This window comes from Halichoeres trimaculatus, unplaced genomic scaffold, assembly GCF_033239565.1.
Source record: "Halichoeres trimaculatus isolate MK-OKI-2021-1 unplaced genomic scaffold, fHalTri1.1 fHalTri1_scaffold_20, whole genome shotgun sequence".
NCBI classification, from domain to species: domain Eukaryota; kingdom Metazoa; phylum Chordata; class Actinopteri; order Labriformes; family Labridae; genus Halichoeres; species Halichoeres trimaculatus.
The window spans coordinates 12,778,464-12,802,895 of record NW_027437198.1 but is presented as its reverse complement, the minus strand read 5'-3'; the positions used below and the strand labels follow the sequence as shown (position 1 = coordinate 12,802,895).

Below are 24,432 nucleotides of genomic sequence, written 5' to 3'. Positions count from 1 at the left end.
AGCCCAGAGGGGCCCGGGTGGGGGAAGGCGGGCTCCGGAGTGGTGTGATTTCTGAGGAACTCACCGCCAACAATCAGGAGGGGGAGGAGCTGAGCGTAGATCTGTTTTACTACGAGTTTAACCCTTTCAGTCGGAGAAAACACACACACACACACACACACACACACACACACACACACACACACACACACACACACACACACACACACACACACACACACACACACAAGTTTGAAATCCAACCAGACCAATCACATCCTCTACAGGGAGCTTAGAGGGACATCAGGAAACCTTTGAGTGTTTGCTATAGACCCAAGTTCAAGGTATATATGGAAGCCCACAACCGCCTAATGTTAAAACAGAGCCACTACAATCAAGTGATGTCAGTCTCAATCTAAGAATATGGAGTCAGGTTATAGAGTCAGGTGGATACTTTGGTACAAACAAACAAACATAATAAGATTAGAAGTCAATATTAGGAAGTGGAAAAAAACACATTTTGACCAAAACAAAACAAAACAACAAAAAAAATGAGATCAGGCAACATAAAAAGACAAGAAAGATTTTAAGAGGTTAAAGTAAAAAAAATCACACATGAGAATACAAACTCAGAATTGCATTATACAAATGGAAAAGTATCCAAACTATGATATAAAATAATTTCTTTTTTTTTAAATGACATAAAAAAAGAAAAAAATAATAATAATAGTCAAACTAAAATTATTTTGTGAGCAAAATTGAATCAGAAGATGGTCAAACAGGGAGTATGGGATAAAAAATGAGGATTAATGTGATCCAGTTGTTACACTTGTGACGACGTTTATTCTGATATAAAAAAAAAAATTATACCCTTTTCAGGGAAATAATGTCACATTTAAATAAAAACTGCATGCATACTTTTAAGGTATAAGCTCCTCTGAACTACTTTTCTCTTCTCCTACATATGGAAGTTAATATTTTTTTTTAAGTGTCACATTACTTTTTTAAATGTTAAAATTTCACTGTAAGTCAGTTGTTGATGAGAAATGTGTAGAAGCACCTTACACATTACCTATGATGCTTCATTTTTTAAAACTTCAACCTTTTAGCCAAATTTATGAACACTGTCCACATCATCTTTTGGTAAAATCACAACATTACAACCATGTTGAGTGAGAAAAACAACACATTTAACTACAATAACACAAAACAACCACTCAAGCTTCTCTGTGAATACTTTGTGCTTCTTTAGGTTTCGTCACCTTTTCTCAGAGTATCCTCTGCACTGTGTCCATGTGTTGTGTGTTCAAATCGTTACAAAAGGAACCTTTTCAGGTACATAAAATGTCCCCAATCGACCGAATTGACGTCAGCAGTCTGTCCCCTGATGTGTCCTGATGGTATGTATGTTTGGCCACTGACCAACACAACGCTCAATATCTAAATAACCAAACAGACCCGCCTGCACGCAGCAGTGGTCCAGTTTTCCTGCTGCTCTCACAACAACATCAGAGTGTTTGTGTCTCATTCAGCAACTTTTTAACCTCTGAAACACAATGAGCAGAAGGCTGCGTAGTGAGTAAAATCAGAGAATAAAACACTAAAAACAGATCATACAGTCATTATCAACTCTTTTAACATCACTTCAACTTCTCATAAAAAACAGCATGTTGTGTCAAGTTCAAAGTCTTATCTGAGCAGAATCAGGTTTACATCTGGGGGAGGTGCCGAGATAACGTACAAAGAGGTAATAATAATGAGAAAAAAAGAGAATAGAGATAAAACCTGAAAACAACAACCTTGAACTGAGTGAAGAAAGCAGCATATAGTTCATATGTCTGTGAACAGAAACAGTTAAATAATCCAGATAAAAGACTTCATGGAAGAGGGGCCAGTTCACTGACACTGTTCAATAACAACAAGAAGAAGCACTGGCAGGAACTTTCTGGTTTAACATGGGGGTACAAAGAAAAAACACACTGACCCTGTTTCTACCACAGGAGAGGTTATATGTCCAGATAACATGGACCCCCTCCTCACCCACAGATAGCTCTTTATTAGCAAGGTCAGATTTTATCTCCTTCTGCTCCACATACGTGTACACAATTTCAAAACAATCACAGGTATGTCCAGTCGATGAGAGCACGTGAGAAATCCTTATGGTGAAAACAAACATGAGGTCAGTAACGTCTGAAGAGCTGCTGAGCAGAAGCTACGAAGAATGGAGCAAAGCCAAAACCGTCAACCGCCATAAAACATGTACCATAAGCCAAGAGAGGGTCATACAGACATGTGGTGAGGATCAAGTTTCCTACTGAGGCTTTGATCCATTTGTCAAAGTAAAGCTGAATCTATCCGATCAATCCTGAGAAAACCCAGTACAAGGAAACTACTTTCCCTAGAAAGCTTATTTACATCAATAAATTGATCTGTCTGTGTTTACTCTGCACAAAATCACAACAAACATTACTCTGACTGCACTCATGTTGTATTACTCAAAGAGACCAAACAATAATCCATGAAGGGAAAGGAACGTATAGATAGAATGAAATGTTGCTGAATGATCAAAGCCACTTAACAGGTGTGATTGATTTTCAATATCAAAAGTGACACCAGAGACAACCTGAGTACATGTCATATCAAATCAATCCACAGAAAGTAGTCCCGTCTCATCCCCCATTCATCTACAGTCTCTTTACAAAACTTCGAAGCCCTGTCGAAGCGCTGTGGAAACAACTGGTAATGTTATAATTTGAGCAAATCTCACATGGATCTCTCTGAATTCACTATTTGGCACCCCTTTGGCATTCCAGAGCCCAGCATTCTAGAAACCTCCTACACTGCTGCCATGAAAACAAAGTGGTGTTTTGATTTTTAAAATGAAAAGTTCACCTTTCAGAGGACATAAACCAACTTGTGATGCAACAATTTTAGCAGATCGCATGTCGATCTTGCTAAATTCCCCCCTCCCCCTCCTCTGAGCCAGATGTCCTTTGAGTTATACACTTTCTAGTAACACTGCCACGTGATGTAATAGAATAACTCATGGAGGAGCCTGTCTGCTTTGTGGAAACTTTAACTGGTTTGTTTCAAATACCCTTGGACCATACTTGCATTCTTTTATGTGACGGAAAGTCTGCATAGAGTTTTAGCTGGCGCAGGAGTATTTAATTATTATTAATTCATTGGACATTGACACTTTCCAGCAACATGAATCCCCCTCTGTCCTTTTCAGATAATGTATAGTTATTGTCTCATCAGTCCCAAACAGCCACTCCATTTGAAAAATCTGCAGATCTATAGCCATACAGCACACAAACATTTTCCAGAGCATGAACCCGCCCACCTCTAACCCCGCTGTACAGCACAATGGGGTGCATTTAATAAGAAGTGACATGGAATTTTCTGGCCTCTGTAGAAACTGGGTCCTTTGGGTGACCGACTTTGAAACATGAAAAGTTTTCTAAACTGTGCTGGAGTTAACCTCTCGCCTCCTGATGAGACATAGGGGTATAATCTGGCTCTGTTTCACCCCGTCATAAAGAAATGATTGAGAAGATAGAGGGAGGAATCATAGTTGTATTCCCTAACAGAAGACAAGTCTGAACGGTAGCTAAAGTGCAGGTGAGGTGAGGTAGAACACACACCCCCTTTACTACGACTGTTTGACTCATTACGCTCAATCTCAACCTCCTCATCCGGCCTCTGCAAACAGTTTCTTGTTCTTCCAGTATGGCTCCCTCCCAGTGCAGGCCCTTTCAACACAAACAAACAGTGTTCTGGCTGCAACGGATTCTCAGCTTCTTTCTCTGAAGGTCAAATCAGGTTCTCCCAAAAGCTGCTGCGCATGTCTCTGGCTTCAGCTCAAGAGCTGCCACACAGAGCTGAGAGCGGGAGGCTCAGAGGACGGTGACAGATTTCTGGCTTTCAGCCGATGGAAAGTATGTTATATTGATTGTGTTAACTGTTCTGTCTTCTGCAGAAAACACTACTGTCCGGCACAGAGACACGTCTCTGGATGGCCGAGTGGCTGCATGCATGAGGATTGTAATTCAGTTAAACAATTAATCACCTTAGCCCTGAAAAGAAGATAAGACAGAGTTATAAGTAATGTAATTAAAAGGTTTGACCAAGGTGCCAAAACAGACTGGTACAAAAAAGGCGCCAAAATGCCCTCAGAAACAGTTGCTGCTCAACCAAAATACACATTAAAGAGCACATAACAAAACAGCAGAAATCTGTCAGGTGGGTACAATCTAAAGATTTTTGTGTCAATTTGAAGCAGAGCATCAAATTTGCGGGAAGTTCATTGACTCCTATGTTGTGATATTTCCTCTCATCGTCCTCCTTTACTCTGTTGTTTCTTCCTGTAGAAGTACAATGACATACATTAAGGCCAGTGTCTTTAAGGTGACCTCTTTTGGCATAAATCTGAGAAAATTTAAGGGAAAACTTTTGATAAGGTCAGAAATAATAACAGGCATTACTATCCAAACACATTCCTCAAGGAAAATGAGTCTGCTGGGAAAATTATGAGGTGAACGTTGCTGAAAAACTAACCCAAGGCGAGAGAGAAACCCCCCACAGAGCCTGCTCATGGTAGATATAACCCCTCATGTTTGTTCAGGTGTGGGGGCACCTGCCCCGAGATATCACCATACTCACGTGTAGGAAAGAAGGATGTATGTTTGTCAGGGTCAACTAGTGACCTATGAGCTGTGAGGGAGGTGTTGGGAGAAGTACAGTCATGGATGCTCCTGGAGTTGGCCTGAAGCGGGGAAAGATTAAAGAACACAGATGTTAGACATGTCTGCACACATCTGACACACAGTCAGATGACAAATGAACATTGTGATATTTAAACAATGTGAAAAAAGCAAGCTCAATGATAGCATTCAAGCGGTGACCTATTTTGACATGCTGTGATAGGAATTACAGACTCCATAGCTACACATAGAAAATGAACTAAGTATTGTGGTAACAATAGCTCATACTAACAAATAAAATTGCTAGTATAAAGTATGATTGAAATATATAACATTTTTATCAAAGAGGCAGATAGCTACTACAGGTCATGAGTAAACGGTTTAAATGGTTGGATAAAAGTTACTAAAAAGTGAATAAATGACCCTGTTCAACATCAAGATGTATGACATAAGAAAGAGGAAAACATAGTTTGTAGGAAATATCCTTAAGAGATAAGTGCTAACTTTAAGCTAAAATATGTCTAAACAGCACAAACGCCAAAAAAGTGTGTTAAAAAAAAGTGTTAAAGTATTAATAAAGCAACTTTAAAGTAGTGTAAGGCAATAAAAAAAAGACTTTTTTTTGTTTGTTTTTTACAATTGTTTTGCTGGTTTAATATGATAAAAGGAATTTTCTAAAAAGTGAATCTGTCAGTTAAAGAACTTTTGCTGCAAAACAGTTAGCATGAATTAGCTTAAAAAGCTGATACTAATTTAAAAAGCAAACAGCTTACACAGCTTAAACAGCTACATTAATACATTCCATGAATGTTTAAAGAGCAAAAATGATTCAAACAGTCCATCTAAAGTAACTAAACTACTGAAATAAATAATAAGAAGTAGCGTATCGACATATATTTTCTGTTTATTTATGCTATGTGAGATCATAGCATAAACTAGATTATAGTAACCTATGCAATTTTGAAAAACTTTAAATAGAGTTTGGTTAAACAGAAACATGACATGGCTACGAAAGTAAGCTATAACTAGTATAAAACAATAAAAAATAAATGTTTAGCTCCAAGTAGGGGCCTAATGATAGCTTTAGGATCAAGTTTGACCAGCTAGCTTGACGTCACGTTTGGTTAAAAGGAGAACAAAAGAAAGTTGTGACAGTTTCACAGTCAGAAAACTCAGATAAATTAATATTTAGCTCAAAATATGAGATTAATAGTGGTAATGGTTAATGTATCTCTGAGAATCACTAATCTTAAAATGGCTAATAGGGGCCGAAACAGGATATTTTTGCTGAATAAACGGCTTAGATCTCTTTAATGGCCTGCTCAAGTCAAAAATAATGGCTAAAACAGATTAACTGTTTACTAATCAGGAGATTTCCAAAAGTATCAGGGGAGGTTGATAGCAAAGTGATAGCAAACTAGACTTTTTCAAACAGTAATTCAAGAATCTGTTGTTCTATTACTTTAAAAAGCCCCACTCAGAAAATAATGCTCACTGCAGAGTTTCTTGTTAAACTTTGAAGTTTTGAACCCACAAACACTCAAAAACTAAGGATAAAAAGGGGAAAATACAACTGATAAAAAGTTTTACCTTTTCTGTAGTTCAGACATCTCAACTGGGCAGGAGTATTGCGCAATGTGGTCTAAGGTGGCCATCTGGTGTTCAGGTTGGGTCACTGCAGTTGGTGATCTTGTTTGGGTTAGACTTGTCCATAAATTAAGTGAGGACCACAGATTAATCATGAGATGCCTTTATTGTAATTTTTGGAATCCAGTGACAGTGACACGAGATAATGGTCCCATCCCTCCCTCCCCCAATTCATACACAACCTGAGAGGGAGGGGCTGCAGGGTGGGATGTACCGTGATCCCGCTTGTAGTCTTAAATTAAACACAGAGATAATAGCGAAGACACATCCAGGTGCATTTCCACAGACACGCACGACATGCATTCAAAAAGGGACTTCAGTTACACAGTTTTCCTCCTGGTTCACATGTCTCAAAGTAAAAGACGACAAAATGATTACCATTAAAAAAACAGTTAGCTGTCTTTATGACCATGCTCAGTCTATAATTCAGGCTCCGTCATTTTTCCACTTACAGGAGGAAAACAAAAAGGCAAAGAGACACACTAATATTCATAATGGGGAAAATGGTTTAAATATGGAAATGGATGGTTCATATCTTCATATTTTATTTTTTTTACTGGTTTTTAATAAATGGTATACTTTAATGAGAATACAACTGTCTCACTAAAAATCAGCTCATCTAGGTAAAACTAGGCCTTTCCGCACACTGTCTCCTTGCTGTATCTAAGTAAAATATATAAAGTCCAGTCAAGGGGCTCAGAGGGCTGTTGGTCCATCAAGGAGGCTTCAAAACTTCAGTCCTCCTCGCTGCCACTGGCTGAGCGCTCCTGATGAAAACAACACCAAGATTTAATATCACAGAAAAGTTGGCACCATCTGCTGTTTTGAAAAATAACTGATATTTAACTGTTGTTATTAAGCTCTTACCTCTTCCTGTTCCTCCTCGCTGTCGTCATCGCTCACCACAGGTTTTGCTCGGGCGCCGCGGCCCCTCCGTCGTTGTCCTTTTCCTCCTCGCTCCCCTTTCTCTTTCCGGCTCAGTTTGATCTTCACTTTCACTGAGCGAGCTGATAGAGAGGAAAGAGAGAAAATAGTTAACATTTTAATATTCTTCTGTTTACACAACAGTCACAGCTCCTCCTGATACTCACATTCAGACTCTGAGCCTTCGTCAACCTCCTCCTCCTCTTCCTCGCTCTCCTCTCCTTCGCTCTCGTCCTCCTTCTCGATTTTCTGCCTCACGCTGGTGAAGACTGACTGCAGCACGATGGAGTCCTCGTAGATCTGAGAGGTTTTCAAAGGGAAGCTTTACTTTAAGATCCCTCATAGTGATTTCTTGTGCTTCTATTTGACTCTGAGCGTCATTTTTACTCACCAGCGACCCCTCCAGGTTAAACGTCTGAGCGTTCTGACACAGCAGCATCACATCTTTCTCCAGGTCGTTCAGGCTGCGGTATTTGTGGCTCCGGATTCTCTCCTGGTGAGGACAACACCCAGTGAGTGAACAGTTTTAAATTATCTGAGTGCAGAGCAGGGAGGCTCCTCTTTGATGGTCTTACCTTGATCTTCCTGAAGTCCACAGGTTTGCGGATGAGCTCGTAGTACTCGGGCAGCTCTTTGCGGGATGGCAGCTGGATGAAGACTTCACTTAGCTGTCGACCATTACTACTGAGACAAGAGAGCAGGAGTGTTAAAATGTGTTGCTGTCATCTCTAACATGTTTTTTTACCACAGGAACAAGGATCTAACCTTGGTTCTGTAGATTCTGATCTACCCCTTTCTGCTGAAACAGTCTCATTTTAGTGTTTCGCTCACCCGTCCTTGTATTTGATCACAGCATCCACAATCTTCTTCATCTTCTTGGTGAGCGACAGAGGATTGGGTGAGAGCTTCTCTGCAGGTGGGCGTCCTCGTTTCTTTGCTTTCTTCCCCTCATCGTCTTTGTCCCGCCCCCGCCCGCTGCTGGAGCTTGGCGTAGCCGGCCCACCGTCGTGATCTCTGTCTCGCTTACGCTTCCTGGTCGTCTTCTTGTGACGCACTTCTTCCTCGATGTCTTCCAGATTTCCCTCCTCTATGGCCTGTAGTGAGGAGAAAAGACTTCCGAGGTTAATTTCTTTCACTTTCTACACTCTTGGTTTTTCTCATTCAGCTGATCCTGTTAACATCTCACCTTCAGCCACTGTTTCTCTGTGAGCGAGTCGCTGTAGTCCACCTCCTTGCGCTGGCGGGATCCTCTCCCAAACATCTTCTCCTCCTCCTCTTCACAGGTGAGCCTCTCAACCTCAGCGTCATCCTTCAGGATCCAGCTCGGCATGTCGTCTTCCTCCATGAGGCGAGGTTTCCTCTTGGGGTTTCGGGCCTCCTCGCGGCGCCTGTCAAGATCCATTCGCTGGAGTAAAGAAGAAGAAAAGATGTGAAGATACAAATCTACAAACTTCCTGTTGAACAGCGCCCTGAGCCAGGACTGACCATGAACTGCTCGAACTCTTCTTCACTTCTGGCGATCATCTGATTGACCGTCTCGTCGTCAGGGACTTCATCCTCCTCCTGTAGAAAAATGAGACGTGAGTAACAAGAAACTGACTCAGGGATAACCTCAGAGCCAAATCTCTGATCTAATGACTTCATGCACCAGAAATACAAAGCTCAGTTACTTTGATTTATCATGTTTACGTCTCTATTTTATGACTTAAAGCCCCATTCCGCAGGATTTTAGCATTTGACACAGATGTCAGCAACATTTCTGAGTGATATCCTGAAGATGATCATGCCTATCAAAGCTGCAACTCTATTTGTTTGTACTTTAAAATGTGAATTTGGGCACATTTGTAAAGAATTAAGCTTGAAGATTTATAATGCTGCGCTCATTTCAGGGTTAAAAATCCTGCACAGGAAGGAAAAATCTGTACTCATGTTCAGAGAAATTTTGGTTGAATAAAAGTAAATACAGATGAGAAAAACTAAGGGTGTGTGCATATTTTTAAAGACAGGATAAAATTTCTGTTCAAAGTTACTCTAAATCAAGCCGTCAGAAAGTAAAAGTATCTTAAATGTAAGCTTAGTAATGTGGCCCTATAATTAAGGATTATTAAATCTGCCAGAAATACTGTCTGGAGTGGGACTCTAATCCAAGCAGAATCTAAAAACAATTTAGTAAAACAGCAGTAGAGAGGAAAACAGGAGGAAACAGGAGAAGTTTTAACATGAGTGTGAAAGATTTAAGAATCAATTAAATCATTAAATGTTCGTGTAAAGCAGGAAAAGAAGAGAAGAAGAAGTCTGGAAGGATGAAAGCTCACAAGCCCTGAGAAAGGTGGAAAAATAAGGAAAGAGGAAGAGAAAAAAGGAGAGAATGAAGAGGTGGGTCAGCGCACAGGTGGATGTGGGTGGGTGGGCGATATGAAACCATGTTGGGATCACACCCACCCACGCCCCCCTAGTGCGGCAGCCGCCTCGAGCCCCGACCTCGTCCTGCTCCTCGTGCTCCAGAATGGCCTGTAAGAAGGCGCGGCGCTCACAGCCTGACGACTTCTGGTCGAACATGCCGGCCTGGATGACCTTCTGGTCCACGTTCAGTTTGTACTTGGCTGCCGCCAGAATCTTCTCCTCCACGCTGTTGACGGTGCAGAGGCGAAGAACACGCACCTCGTTCTGCTGCCCAATACGATGGGCTCTGTCCTGAGCCTGCAAGTCCTGGGAGGGGAAGAGGAGACTTCTTTAGATGGAGGAACTGAAGATGGGTTGATTTCAAAGATCAAAAAGTTTCTGCTTTTTAGACCAGTGGTTCACCCAAAACTTTGTTTTTATTCTTTTAAATACGAAACCGTTCTAGGATTAACACGAGTGTTCCTCTGCAGGTTCGAAGTCTTTATGTCTGAGCCTAACTACAGTACAGGTCACTAGCAGGGTGGAATTAACAGACATTATCAGTAGCTTCACATCCACATCTCAACAGAATACTGCTCTATGCAACCAAAGTCTTATTGCACAAAGAAAACACCTGTAAGAGCATGAAACACAGGCTTATACTCCAAATATTATGGTAACTCTTCGTTACAATATAATTTTCTTGGGTGCACGAGATAAAAGCTGCAGGTCTTTCGGGACCTGATGATAAACCAGACGTATCTGGAGGGACTTCCTGGTGTGGACTCGAATCATTAGGTCAGGACGTAAATGCTCTAAATGTGCAGCTCTGCAGCTTTAGTTTCATGTAAATACCTGATGTGGGTTCCAGTCACTGTCAAAGATAATGACTGTGTCAGCAGATTGCAGATTCAACCCCAGACCTCCTGCTCTGGTACTGAGCAGGAACACAAAGAAATCAGAGGCCGGGTCGTTGAAGGTCTTCAGCAGCATGCCACGATCCTCGGCCTTAGTGGTTCCTGTCGGCAAACAAAGATCAGAGCTTTAAAATCTGATTCCTTCAAGAAGACACCAGAAGTCTGAGCTCAAAGACTCACCGTCCAGACGCAGGTATTTGAAGTTCCTATAGGCAAAGTAGTCCTCCATGATGGTCATGAGCGAGGTCATCTGACAGAAGAGCAGCACTTTGTGGTTTGTGGCCCTGAGTTTGGGCAGGATGCGATCCAGCAGCTCAAATTTCCCTGAGGCGCGGTAGAGATCAGCACTGAACAGAAACAGAAACATTAATACCAAATCAAAGGGACACACATGAAGAAGAAGGGGGATCATAACGCTTCACGTACCCAGTCACGATTCCACCTGAGTGACCAAGATGCTCAGAGAAAGACTCCTGGAACACACAAACATTCATATATTACACATTTATCTGAATTATGTGTTGTATTCAGACTTTTTTTCTGTTTTGATGACAGGTAAGCGTTCCAGTCTTACCTCGATGTGCTGGAACATGTAAGGATGGTTGCAGATCTTCCTCAGCTGCATGATTGTGTTCATCAGGGTCTTCGTTCCACCTTTACCCTAAAAACACAGAAAACAGACTTGTCTAAGAATGTCTGGGATAAAAAGTTTAGTTGGTTTAATTTAAAGACTTCATCGTACCTTCTTGTCTTTTTCTGAGCCATCTGTGAGTAAGACTCCCTTCGCCTGCATGTGTCTGTACAGAACCCTCTGCAGAGCCGACATGTCGCACTTTATCACATATTCCACCTGGGAGCAGAAAAGGAGAAAAGGATTAAAAATGAAATACAGATGCTGGATGTTTAGACTGAATGTGTGCAGATTATCAAACCTCTACATGTTCATATGTTGTAGAAGTTTGTAGTAAGAAACGTGAGGAAAAAGGAAGAGAGGAAAGTTTAAAGCACACTGACCTTCTCAGGCAGCTGAGCCTCCACTTCCTTCTTAAGTCGGCGCAGCAGGAATGGTCGCAGCACTTTGTGCAAACGTCGGATGATGAGGATCGTTTCTTCTTCGTTCAAGTCGACCTGGAGGGAGGGAGGGGAAGTGTTTTATTCTGTTTATTTTTGCTGCTCTGGTTGGTCGAAGTCTTCCAGGAGGATTTCAGACTCACCTTCTCTCCCGTCATGGCGAATGGCGCGTTGAACCACTGCTCAAACGTGCTGCAGCTCTTAAAGATGGTGGGCAGCAGGAAGTTAAGCAGGGCCCAAAGCTCGGGCAGCTTGTTCTGCAGCGGGGTTCCTGTGAGCAGCAGACGCCTTGGGGCCAAGTAGTGTGTGTTCAGGACCTGAGTCAGCTTACAGTGGTGGTTCTTCATGCGGTGACCTTCGTCCACGATCATGTACTTCCAACGCAGCTTTGGAGGAAATAAAAACGTTAGAAAGACACTGATACGAGAGGGAGGAGGGTGAAAGAATCAGCGTGCTTCTCACCTTTGCCAGCACTTGTTTATCTTTGATGATGTACTCGTATGTGGTGAGGAGCACGTTGAACTTTCCACTGCGGAGGATGGGAACGAATGCACGACGAGCAGCTGGAGACCCCTGAAAACAAAAACACACAATTTCTCCCCATTAATACCCAGCAGAACCTCATACAGATGATTTAAATACGTCAAATACATAACTCTTACAGACAACATCATGTGCTCAGGAACCAAACAGCTAATAATCAAATACTATAAGACATCTGACTTTCTGAGCACGAAATGAAAACTGACCTTGTAGGAGACTTTGACAACAGATGGCGCCCACTTATCAAACTCATACACCCAGTTTGATAAAGTTCTGAGGACAAACAGACAAAACAGAAACATTAAAACTTGACTCTCAGCCGTTTCAGAGGCGTTTCAGAGGCATGAGGAGAAGGAGACGAGTCTTACGAGAGAGGTACGATGATGAGGAAGGGCCCGTTGAGGCGCTTGTACTCCATGAGGTAAGTAATGAGGGCGATGGTCTGGATGGTTTTTCCTAAACCCATCTCATCGGCCAAGATACCGTTCAAGTTGTTGTTATAAAGCGAAACCAGCCACTCCAAACCTTTGATCTGAGAGAAAACAAAAAGTCAGACGATGGGTTTCACATAAACATTCATTTCTTCTTGGGAAAAGAGTCACTTTGCTCCTGCGGCGTGCGCACGCCCTGTACCTGGTATTGCTTGAGCTGCCCGTTGATCAGCAGTGAGGATTGTTTGTCCACCTTCTCAGTGACGGCGTGAGCCACGGCGTAGTATGACTGCAGGCCGCGGTTGAAGCTGGCGCTGCCGTACTCGTCGTCTACATCCTGCTTGGCGTGTCTGGAGGAGAAAACAAACCATATCAGCTGCATGAAAAACCTGCAAACGTTCCCTGTACTTTCAGAGTTCATGCAGACACTTTTGTGGCTACGTCTGAGCAGTTTCGTCTTACTCAATGATGTGCCGGACATCCACCTCAGAAACCTCTTCACTGTCAGGATCAGGGATCTTCTTCTTCTCCTCTGATGAGGTCGCAGACTGATGAGGCTGATCCTCCTCCTCATCCTGACACAGCAAGTGAAATAAGAAGTCATGAATATCTGAAGTCCAAAGAGAGATTTTCTACGTAAACAGAGAGCGCAAGACTCACCTCTTCTTCTTCATCCTCTTCTGAGCCGCTGTCTTCACTATCTGAACGTGGCGCCACTTCATACCTGAGGACATGAGAATGTTTTGGACTTTAGACAAGTGGATTTCGAGGATGACTGAAGACAGAATCACTCTGCAGACTTGAAACTGACCCTGGGTTCATTTCCAGCCACGTCTCCAGCTGCCCGGCTTTCGGAGCGTCGACTCCCGTCAGGATCTTCCCACTGTCCGTGTGTATGACCTTCACAGGCAGGTCGCTCATCTGACTAGTTTCATCCAAAGGCTGCAAGGAGGGAAAAACATTTATTTTAGTATTTCTTTATTTTAACCCCGCTGGATGCTCTGCCTTGAGGTTTGGAGGGTATACCACTCAGCCTCACCTCTCCGTCAGGTCCCAAACCAGCAGCACCGCTCTCCACCGCCTCTGGCTTCTGAAAGAAAGAAAGAAGAGGAGCAAATGAGGAGGTGCAGATGAAACCCGCTAAAGGACAGATTCTTTATATCCATATCGAACACTCACCTTCTTTTTCTTCTTCTTCTTCTTCTCTTTGAGAGCCTGTGCAGCTTTATGAGCTCGCACCAGCTCGGTGAGGTTGGCCACGTACTCGTCGGTCTGCTGCAGCAGATAGGCCAGACGTTTGTCTTTCTTCTGGTCGATGAGTTTACGGTAACCTTCTTCATCTTCAGCCTGAGAAAAGGAGAAGGAGTCAGGGTTACAGAAAGGGTTAAAGCAAAGAGGAAGATTTCTAAAACGTTTGAGGTTCGAGTCTCACCATCAGCCTCCGCATTCTCTCCTTCTCAATGCGTTCGTTCTCTTTCTTTTGTTCGCGCTCCGTGTTGGCGTGGTACGTGGCGACGGCTTTAGTGGCTTTCTGGATCTTTGCTGTGATGGAGCGATGGTACTCTTTGAAGTCCTTGGCGTGTTGGAGGATGCTGTTGAGGTATTCCTGACAAGAGACACACAGAGACATATATGAATTTCATCTTGTATAAACAGTAAAGTTAGACTCCACCCTGATGCATTTCCTTTACCGTACCTGGTGTTTCTGGCGGCGTTTGCGCTCCTGTTCGATCTTCTGCTGCTTCTCCAACTTCTCAGTGATGCGAGCCTCTCGTAGTGATTGACGTTTGCTGCGTTTGTAGGCTTTAGCGTTGAGGGCAGTTTCCAGAGCAGTGTCACGACGCATGCAGACCACGACCTCCTGACGCAGCTGTAGACGCAAAAACATGGAAATATTAAATCTGTTTCCATCATATCAAGGAAAGGACAGAAAGGGAAGCAAATCTGGAAAATGGAAAACCAATCAGTGATTATATGTTTTGATACAATTTAAAAGACGCAGAAATTTCTTTAACCTGTCTCTGGAAGTTCAGCAGCCTCAGGGCTTTGAGCTCGATCGTGGCTTTGGTCCGTAGATCACCAGCGAGAGATCCGGGTAAATTCTCCAGCTCCTGGATACGATGAGTGATACGAGCCTGTAGCCTGATAATCAACATTAAAAAATAAAATTAATGACATCAGAAACTCTCTGACTTTCATCTCTTTAAGCTGCAGCACCCAAACTTGAATACATTCAGGGATATAAACCGATCTCTCACCTGTACTCTCTCTCCTGGAGAATTTCCACCGGGTCCAGCCCGCGGGGTTTCTGGATGGGCGTAATGCGGTTCTGCTTCTGGTGTAGCATCATGGGGGGCGGCTGAGCAGGCTGACCCGGAGACTGCGTCTGAGGAGGCATCACGGGAGAGGCGGCGGGAGGCACAGAGGGAGGAGCAGGGGAGGGTCTGCCGGTGGGCTGAGGGGGAATCAGCTTCTGAGGCGGGTTGGAGGGAGCGGCAGCATTTACCATAGGTCCTAAGGGAGAGGAAGGAGGAGATGAGTGCCAATCACACACACCAACACACATTCTCAGTGCAGAGTATGACGAGCAAAGTTTACCCTCAGGCCACTGTTTTGGGGGGCCGTTGGTGGGCTGGCCTTGCATCCCTGGGGGGACTCCTGCAGGTCCGGGAGGAGCCATGTTTGGACCAACCATACCTGAAACACACAGAGCAGTTAGAGAAGGCTTCTCAATATTCAGGAGCTACCTGGAAAATGTTTTGTTAATAATTTATATTTTCACCACCAGGGGTCCTCACTGAGCTCTTACAGCTGTGCTTTCTTTGTTCAGAGGTATGAATTTTGGGCTTCACTTTGTTCCCATCTTTCAGTTTCATGCTGACACAAACTGAGGGGACCTTTCTGCAGGTCTCCCTCACTCACCATGAGGTCTGTTGTAGTTGGCCTGAGCTGGACCAGGACCTGCCCCAGGTCCACCTCCAGGCCCCGTGGTGGGCGGCATGTTGGGCATAGGCTGCTGCTGCATCCCAGGCATGGGCCTCTTCCCCTGCACGGCCATCTGCAGGTGCTCCGGCAACGCCTGACTGCGAGCCAGCATCTTGTAGGCCATTATCTGAGCCCTGAGCTGGTGCAGCTGGTTCTGGTTAAAGGGGGTTGGTCCCCCTGCACCACCCGGTCCAGGTACTGCACCTGCAGGTCCACCTGGACCCTGAGGACCCCCGCGGTTAGGTTGACCCATTCCCTGATTTGGGTCCCCGCTGCCCTCCATAGGGCCAGATCCAGGGCCAGGGGGGCCTCCGGGCATCATGGGACCAGAAGGAGGGCCACTGGCTGGGACGGGGCTGGGGGCATGCTCAGAGCCTCCCAGAGGAGAGGGGTAACCTGGAGGAGTACAGAACAGATGCATGATGGGTATGCAAAAATAAAAGGAAAACTGCAGCTCTGCAATACTTAAACGCTTGTGAGCAGTGTGATATGGCGTCGATTAGATGCAAACGTATTAACAAGGCTTAAAGGGTTAAATATCTGCATGCCAATTATTCTGTTTAACATATTTTTACTCTTTTTAAGATTAATTTCATTTCATTTGTTTATCAATTTAATTAACCAGGAGAAACTTATTCAGATGGGACATCTCTGTTTTGGGAGCGTCTGAGTCAAGAACGATGAAGACAACCAGGTTCCCCAACAGACAAAGAGCAGCCACACATACAAACACAGTATGAGAAGTGGTCATTACACTTTAAACACAGAATAAAAAGTGAAACACGTTGACTTCAGTCATAAATTTATCAGGCAAAACATCTTCACACAGATGTGTTGGACTAAGTCATCATAAAGCATCCAATGAGACTGGATCCTTTAGATTCAGCCCTCGCTATAAATCGTTCAATCTCAGGTCTGACATTAAGTACAGGTACTAGGAAAAGTTCCTGGAGTCTGATGATACAAAGTCCTGAGTATGCAGGCTCAGGGTTTGGAAACATTGTCTCCCTTTGGTTTAGATTCAGAGTTCAAACAGCAGAGGGAAACTCAGTCAACAAACTTGTCTCTGTGTGTTCCTCTCTTCTCTGATCCTCTTTGATTATCAACTCTGTGGTTTTTTTACGTGCAGCTGCTTTTGTTGCCGTCTGAACGGGGAAACCCCTAAATCCCGCCTACTCGCCCTGCAGTGCTCTGCCGTCTGCACACACACTGCCAGACACGAAGCAGCACAGGAGAGAAACCGGCTGGATGAGTTTCTCTCTCTCTCTCCCTCACACACACACACACACACACACACACACACACACACACACACACACACACACACACACACACACACACACACACACACACACACACAGTGTACTGTGTGACTGAGTGAGTTCCCTTCCTGTTCAGAGATTCTCAGAGATGACAAGTACATCCTTCACTTCATCTTTCTTTCCCCTCATGGTGTAAAAGTTTAACTATGAAACTTCAGACTGAAAACCCACATCTACTCAAGACTCATCAGATTAATATGAGATGTGTTACCTTGGGAGTGTTGGTCCATCGGGCTTGGAGGAGGTCCCATCCCGCTGTGCCCTCCTGGTCTCATGGCCATGCCCTTCATCTGGCCATAGCGGGGATCATCAGGCATTCCCTTCTCATGCATGGCTTCCATGGGCTGAATTAAAGACAGGAAACTACAGTGAACATGAGGCATATTTTGATTTAAAGTTCAAAAATTTAGTCTGTAAGGGTCCCAAGAGCTAGGGGTGTAAAATTTTAGAAAATAATCTGATCAGAAGTTCAAAACAGATGTCAAAACAAGTTAAATCTGACCTGTTGATTACAAAAAGCTGGATTAAACTCAGGACACATAATTCACAATTGTTTAGAAACAAATGTTGTGGCAGTGTGCATCTAAATCAGACTGAAAAGTCATCAGATGTTGCTCATAAAAGAAAAGACTAGGCAGCGATAAAAAACAATGTGAGACTGAAGGTAGTTTATGTCAGAAATTGGTTTTCTTTTTAAAATCATTATAAAGATACAAATTTGAACCAGTGACAAAGAGGTAATTTGGTGCTAGGATTTTTCAAATGTAATGTGGACAAAGTGATAAATAAAAATGTTGCGTACTTTGTGCATCTGATGCATGTTGTCCTGAGGATATCCTGAGGGTCCCTGTGGTGGGTGAGGGTGTCCAGATCCAGGAGGTCCCGGACTGGGCCCCATCATGCTGTGGGCTGATCCCGGAGACGGGCCTGGACTCGGACCCATCATGGCTCCCGGAGATGGCCCCGGGCCTGGGGAGGGTCCAGGCCGAGGCGTCCCTCCCATCGGAGGGTCAGGAGTGGACATCTCTTAGGGGTAGCCGGGAATGTGCGTCAGCAGCAAGTACCCCTGAGGAGGGATGACAAGAGGAATAATGGAAAATGTTTGTGACTTTACAAGCTGCTTCAACAATATCTTACTTGGATTTTAAAAAATGATGTCTGTTTTTTTTGTTAAAAAAAAAAAAAAAAAAAAAGTCTTATTTCAAATAACCAAACAAGTAAATGTTTCTTACTCCACTGATAGATTTGGAAGTTTGGATTACTTTTGAGGAAAAAGGATTCCACATTTAAGTTCACGACTACGTTCTAAAATATTGTCAGTATTTTCATGTTCACTTTTTTCTTATGTAATAAATCCTACATAATTGGCATGCAGCAGTTTTCTTGGGATGGGATTGACATTTATCTCATTCTATTCAATAATTTCTTATATTTTACAGTCATGAAAACTAATGACCAAAACAGTCAACAACAACAAAACAAAACAATGACTAACAGCAACGGTGGACTAACGTGCTCAAGTTCCTCAAAATTCAATTTTGTTCCTTGAATGCATTTTTAAAGCTACAACCTAAAGCCCCTATGTTTCATAAAGCATTTGAACAAAGTGTTTTAATGTTGTTGTGGATGCTCCGTCCTTTCACAGATGTCCCATCAAAAGTGACAGATGGTCAGTTTTAACACGGAACAATGTTTTTGAATGCACATATCCAACTTTAAGACAGCAAATCAGGCACTGTTATTCAAACCAAGGAGTGTAAGCTTTAAAATACAAAGGTATAATTCAATATATCACTTTTAGATCAAAACTCGTTTGAACAAGAAGTAGAGGTGTTCATCTTTAAAGAAGGCGAATAAATTGCTTATATGAAGCCAAAATTTTAAATATAAGGTGAGGAAACATAAGATGATGGAAAAGAAGTTTTGCTTCCAAACATGTGCCGACAATGTTTACATTCACAAACAAATAACTTAAGTTATTCGCTGATAGCATGCGTAGCTCTGCTAGCTTTAGCCGGGCCTTGCCGGGTTTAACAGTTCAGGATACATTATGTACATTTAGCAATTATAACCTCCGTGTGTGATCCTCATGTTTGTCACAATGGTATACGAGTCCACCGCTCTTCGCGGAACGATCAGTAAGCCCGTGAAATCACACAAAAGTGAGTGTAAAGCTACAAAGAACACTCGGCTCAGACTTGCCGGTGTTCCAACGAACAGTGCTACCAATCCAGTACGTATCTGCGCAAGCGTATAAGCACTATCCGGGGAGTTCGTCACAATCGCAGTATATTGTAGTAAAGGGCTACAATCAGTTTCTAAAAGGAATTCAAAGGACTGTTTTTTGAACAATTCAATCAAAACATGCTTTCATAATGAAAATAGTATATTAAAGCTAAATGCCGTCCAACATTGGGTGTTTAAGAGCCGCCTCTTCTCTCAAGTTGCGTAAAGGTTGATAACAGTATAAAGAACGTGATCACCCTTGTCCGAAACACTTTGAAGGCAATACATTTTAGTGATAAATAGAAGTGCTGGAAAGTAGGAAAGCATTTTTCTTTCGGATAGCGCGAATCGATTAGTACGGTAGCCTTTTTCGACAGAACACCAGCTCAGTAAAACCCTGTATTAAGGTCTGCTGCCTAGCATGCTAGCGAGCTAGCCCAGCCGGCCATGCTCCTCCAGGCCAATTAGGCTCAAAAATTTGTCGTTTAACGCGGTGTTTTTCCACATCAGACGACTTGTGAAAGGTTGAAGCATCCCTCATCGCTGTAGCTGATTGATCCATCGCGCCTCCCGTACCCTTGGCTCGGTGCTCCGCTCTAAGTTCATCTCCAAAAACAGTTTTCATTCATTGCACAGTGTCGCGCCACAGCAGTGGTACAGTAATGTCGGTCTCGTCTTTCTCTTAGCCTAAAAGTGTCTAATGAAACACCACATATCCTCCAAAAACATCCTAAAACACGGAGTAAAGTCCTTTCTGTTCATAAAAAATAATAGCTGACTTACACAAGTGGTGAAAGGTGATGTTTGAGTCCTCAACGGTCGCAGCGTCTATCAGTTTTCCTCCTAGCCAGAAACAAAGACCGACCAGCCCAGTTGGTTTTTTTCCTTCACCCCCCTCTCTCGGTAGATTCAATCACAGGAACCCGGCTTGAAGCGGCTCCACAGCGCCCCCGTCCGCCGGCTCACTCGTTTCCCACATGCCCTGTGAAGGCTGCGCTTCTGTGGGGGATGAAAGAACGAGGAGCCGGTGTGGGGGATGGGTGAGGGAGTGTTTCATATCAGGGAAATATGCTTATTTTTATGAATACTGAAGAAGATACTCGGTCAAATTTTTATGTGACTAGCTACTGAAAAGGAACAAAACACAATATCATACCAAAGTCTATTTTATGTTCTTAGGTTTAAAGATTGCAGGCAACTATAGTGGACAGAAAGCCAAAATGATCCACTAATGGAAAAAATACTGTAACTTTGAAAAGATTAATTTGATTATGAATAGAGTCAGTAAAAAGTAAACATTTTGAAATGTAAATTGAACATGAAATTGACGGAAGCCCTGAAAGGTCAACACATTTCTTTAAAATCTTGTTTTCGACATTAAATCTGTACAGCTTTATAAAAAGGACCACTATGAAAGATTAAAAAATATACATATAAAAAAAACAAACAAACAAACAAACAAAAAAACCCAGAGCTAGTAAATTTTTGAGAAAAAAACTTAAACATTTAGAGATAATAAAGTTTTTCATCTTTGAGACTAAACTTTAAATTTTTGAGTTTTTAAAGTTGTAAATTTTCAAATTAAAAATGGGTAAATTTACAAATTCATTGTCCAAAATTAACAACTTATTAAACTAGCAAATTTGCGACTTTACAAACTCCACTTCAATATTATCTTTAAGACGAGGGGGAAAAATACAAATGTAATATACTGCAGCAAACCTGGTTTAAAGTTGTTTTACAAAGCTATGACAACCTATTAAACACTAATGGGTTTCACCCGGCCTGAACTGGAGTTACAGAGAGTCCGGGCTCTCTGAGCTGCTCAGTCTCAAAAGGATGTGACAGCTGACACAAGTAACTGGTATAGGAAAGATGGGAAAGAAGCGGTGGTCTGTGATGATCAGCACGACGTGGACTCTGTTGTTATCCCTCTCAAGGTGGACTCGAGGTCAAGGGTCAGCAGCTGCGTTATGGCTGATGGTTTTTCAGAGCTCTTTTCATCAGAAGCAGGTTCCAACGTGCTTCAAGAGTGGAGATGGACAGCTAAGTGGACGTTTTTAACACGCTATATTTTTATTATTGTCTGTTTTCACTCCTGTTTAGTTGTCCTCCTGTTCAATTCAGAGACAAGTTGTATTTTCTCCTTAAAAAATAAACACAACAAGGGCAGATTTTAGTTCAAAGATTGGCCTGAGGGACTCAGAGGAGTGAAGTTATCTGTACCTGTTTGGGGTTAACCCAGGTGTGCTCTGAGCTCAGTGTGTCCATATGTTAAACACTTTTTGTAGAGTCACGTGTGTGTTTGTAGTGTGTGTGTGTGTGCTCACACGTTGGTTCCCATAAGCTGCTTTTCCACACAACAAGGTTTTGGCAGTACTTGGCTCTACTGGGCTCCACTACTTTGAACTGGCATTAGTTTTTGTATTACCAGGGGCAGAACAGTCACATTTAGTGCTGGGTAATCCCTTGTTCCCTCGGCCTGACTGTAACATCTTTCCACAATGAGGGTGTTGTTCTTTCACAAGTTTATCAGGAACGTGAAAAAAATGTGAAAAATGTACTACTGTTGCTCAGAAAAGGAATATGTGAAGTGAGTTTTGTGTCTGCTTGCACATGGAAACTGCCACATTACAATTATCCCTTCATAAATTACCCAGCTTTCAGTTCAAATATCAAACGAAGTAGTGCACTGAATCTAAAAGTGACTCCACAATTGGCCGTAACCCGTCACTTCAAGAGTGTAAATGTCAGGGAAATCCTGAAGTGTCTAATATCCTCCACAGGACGGCCTAGTGGCCATAAGAAACAAAGCCGATGCAGTTCCTTGAGTGTCCACTTGGGGCTGGCTGCAGAAGACCAAGAAACCACATACACACTCATTCATAAAAGCCTTTTGACACTTTTCAGGGCCATCTGCTGTAATTAATATATTTCTTTTCTTTTTTTTGCTGTTTTTCTATTTGATCTTTGATTTTAAAGGTCTGTTTGTGTGACTTGAATTTCCTCTTTCATGTTTAAATACCTTGTAATGCACTCTGAGTTGCCTTTTTCTGCAAAATTGTGCTTTAAATAAAACTTATTCTACCTAAACAACATCTTGTTTGTGTTTTAAGATTAAAAGGGTGTATCATCACACATATTTACAAGATTAATAACTCAATATTCTGCATGATAATTTGCTTTATGTTTAAATCCTCTCCACCTTGTTTTTTTTTTCCCTCATGTGTTTTCCTTTGTTAACTCTTATTTACCGCTGTGAGCCGTTCTTTGACAGGTGACTGATCAGCTTAAGAGGTGAGGTCAGAGGTGTCTCAGAGGCGTTAATCTGCAGAGTGGACACTCCATTGCTCCTCACAGCATGCTGGCAGAAAAACAACGTCCGAAAGATAAAAACTGGACTGTTGAGACATGACCCTCCATCGGCTGGCCCGCAACCTTTGGAGATACCGGGTTACAGGTCTCATGCTGACCTTAGGGGCGACCTGTCTGCTGATATTTGTTGGTACTTATTTGCTGCAGCAATCAAGGTAAGTGACACAATGCAATGGTCTGTGTACAATCAACTAAAGCTTTAGCATAACTCAGTTTTGTTCATGTCTGTACAGGAATTTAATTGTTAATTTTATAGGTGTAATACTTTGATTTTCCTTCTCTAAAAAGCTGTTATGGTCAACACAAAGGCTGGAATAGAGCACAACCAGCTGCTAATTCTGACTCGTACCAAGAGCGCAGACGAAGAAGTGATGCTTATCCTCCGTATGACCAGGCTCCAAAGGACAGCAACATTCATCACAGCGTGAAGCTGAGGCCACAAACTCCTCCTGTTGTCTTCCTCAAAACACACAAGACAGGAGGCAGCACAGTGCAGAATCTGCTGTTTCGAATAGGAGAGAAGAACAGAGCCACATTTGCTTTTCCTCATCACACCTACCACTTCAACTACCCAGAGAGGTACGGGACTCCAACTCTACTGTTAGAGTTGTATGGTATTACTATATTTGATGGTTAAACTCTTCTAAAAATGTTAATCTGCAATATAACAATGATTTTGTTGACCTGAATTTCCAAATCTGAGTATGTTGATAGAGGAAAACAGCGGCTTAACAAAGCCTTAACCTTGATGAATCTATGAAACGGTGACTGTTTGTCTTGTCCTTGTTTCAGATTTAACACAAAATTTGTGGATGAGCTTCCTGATGGATCCTCACAGTACGACCTCCTCTGCAGCAACATGCGTTTGGACGTTGGGCATCTGAAGCAGGTGATGCCAGAAGACACCATCTACATCACCATTCTCCGTGAACCACTGCGGACGTTCGAGTCTATTTTCTCGTGTTACTCCTCCACTGTTCCTGCGTTCATATTGGCCAAAAAGGTAGCAGAGAGAATGGGGCACAAATCACCATTGTCTCTTTACTTGGAGTCACCTGATGCATTCTGGGACCCCAACGAGCCTGGGAACAGCTTAGGAAAGAATCCCATGAGCTTTGATTTGGGTCTGGACAGCCAGCAGTGGAACTCCACCTGGCGGACTGACCTGGCTCTCCTGGAGGAGACATTCAGTTTGGTCATGATTGCTGAGCATTTTGACGAGTCCCTGATCCTCCTGGGGAACCTGCTGAATCTAGACCTCAAGGAACTTGCATATGTCCGCCTCAATTCTCGCCCCTCGCAGGACATCCTTCCCTTAGACGATGAAACCAGAGACCAAATCAGCGCCTGGAACACTCTGGATGTCCTGCTGTATGACTTCTTCCTCCAGATATTTCTGGAGAAGGTCGAAAAGTACGGTTTGGAGAGGCTGAACAGCGAGGTGGCTCTACTGAGGGCCACCACCAACAGAATCAGACAGAAATGTGTGGCCAGGACAGGAGTGCATCCTCAAGAGCTGGAAGATCTAGTTCGGCCTTGGCAGACTGATACGGTCACCATATTGGGTTATCAGATACAGAAGAACTTGACCAAGCAGGAGCTGGGATTCTGCACTCGATTAGTGCTGCCTGAACTGCAGTACCATGCACATCTGTATTTCCAGCAGTATGGGCGAGACTTGAGAGCTGTGCCCACAGAATAATGAAGAGCCTTGTTGAAAGTGATTATCTCACTTTTGCACAAGGAATTACGTCTATGTTTGGCAAACTTTTTTTTAAACTCTGGACTTTTTTAATCACAGGTCTTGCAGGGAAATGTTGCAGGACTTGAGCCGATAAGCAGCAACAGGTTTCGATGCTGGCCCTGTGCCTGGTTCACACATTAGCATTAGTAGTTCTAGTAACCACTAAGTAGTGCTGGGATA

At 43.0% G+C, this 24,432-nt stretch overlaps 2 protein-coding genes across 5 annotated transcripts; one reads left to right on the top strand and one right to left on the bottom strand.

The window, feature by feature from the left end:
- Nucleotides 1-6,432: 6,432 nt before the first annotated feature.
- On the bottom strand, nt 6,433-20,104 carry smarca4a (SWI/SNF related BAF chromatin remodeling complex subunit ATPase 4a). 4 transcript variants are annotated; one of them, XM_074696028.1, is made up of 34 exons: nt 19,917-20,104; nt 17,710-17,973; nt 17,119-17,251; nt 15,523-15,981; nt 15,199-15,297; nt 14,859-15,114; nt 14,616-14,742; nt 14,297-14,470; nt 14,033-14,206; nt 13,780-13,947; nt 13,640-13,690; nt 13,412-13,542; nt 13,261-13,324; nt 13,063-13,175; nt 12,803-12,950; nt 12,538-12,701; nt 12,376-12,442; nt 12,089-12,199; nt 11,770-12,012; nt 11,570-11,683; nt 11,298-11,405; nt 11,130-11,216; nt 10,982-11,028; nt 10,736-10,902; nt 10,494-10,657; nt 9,699-9,965; nt 8,742-8,819; nt 8,443-8,661; nt 8,088-8,350; nt 7,832-7,940; nt 7,648-7,749; nt 7,424-7,556; nt 7,200-7,339; nt 6,433-7,099 (listed from the first exon to the last, which is right to left on the bottom strand). In XM_074696028.1, the coding sequence occupies exons 2-34, from the start codon at nt 17,929-17,931 to the stop codon at nt 7,067-7,069; spliced, it is 4,935 nt and encodes a 1,644-aa protein (XP_074552129.1). In that variant the 5' UTR covers nt 17,932-17,973; nt 19,917-20,104; the 3' UTR covers nt 6,433-7,066. The 4 variants fall into 4 exon arrangements, with proteins under 4 accessions (XP_074552129.1, XP_074552130.1, XP_074552131.1 ...); XM_074696029.1 differs by having other exon boundaries at nt 7,832-7,937; XM_074696030.1 differs by having other exon boundaries at nt 9,738-9,965.
- A 2,440-nt stretch (nt 20,105-22,544) lies between these two features.
- On the top strand, nt 22,545-24,210 carry LOC141809138 (galactose-3-O-sulfotransferase 2). The gene is made up of 3 exons (XM_074695977.1): nt 22,545-22,663; nt 22,797-23,087; nt 23,301-24,210. Exons 1-3 carry the CDS (start codon nt 22,545-22,547, stop codon nt 24,208-24,210), a joined length of 1,320 nt encoding a protein of 439 aa, XP_074552078.1.
- Nucleotides 24,211-24,432: the final 222 nt, after the last annotated feature.

Coding starts and splice junctions, on each gene's coding strand:
- LOC141809138 (XM_074695977.1), top strand. CDS start 22,545: ATGACCCTCCATCGGCTGGCCCGCAACCTTTGGAGATACCGGGTTACA. Junction 22,664..22,796: donor TATTTGCTGCAGCAATCAAG/GTAAGTGACACA, acceptor TTCTCTAAAAAG/CTGTTATGGTCAACACAAAG. Junction 23,088..23,300: donor CACTTCAACTACCCAGAGAG/GTACGGGACTCC, acceptor TCCTTGTTTCAG/ATTTAACACAAAATTTGTGG.
- smarca4a (XM_074696028.1), bottom strand. CDS start 17,931: ATGTCCACTCCTGACCCTCCGATGGGAGGGACGCCTCGGCCTGGACCC. Junction 17,252..17,709: donor ACATGCATCAGATGCACAAA/GTACGCAACATT, acceptor TCTTTAATTCAG/CCCATGGAAGCCATGCATGA. Junction 7,750..7,831: donor TGGACTTCAGGAAGATCAAG/GTAAGACCATCA, acceptor TGTCCTCACCAG/GAGAGAATCCGGAGCCACAA.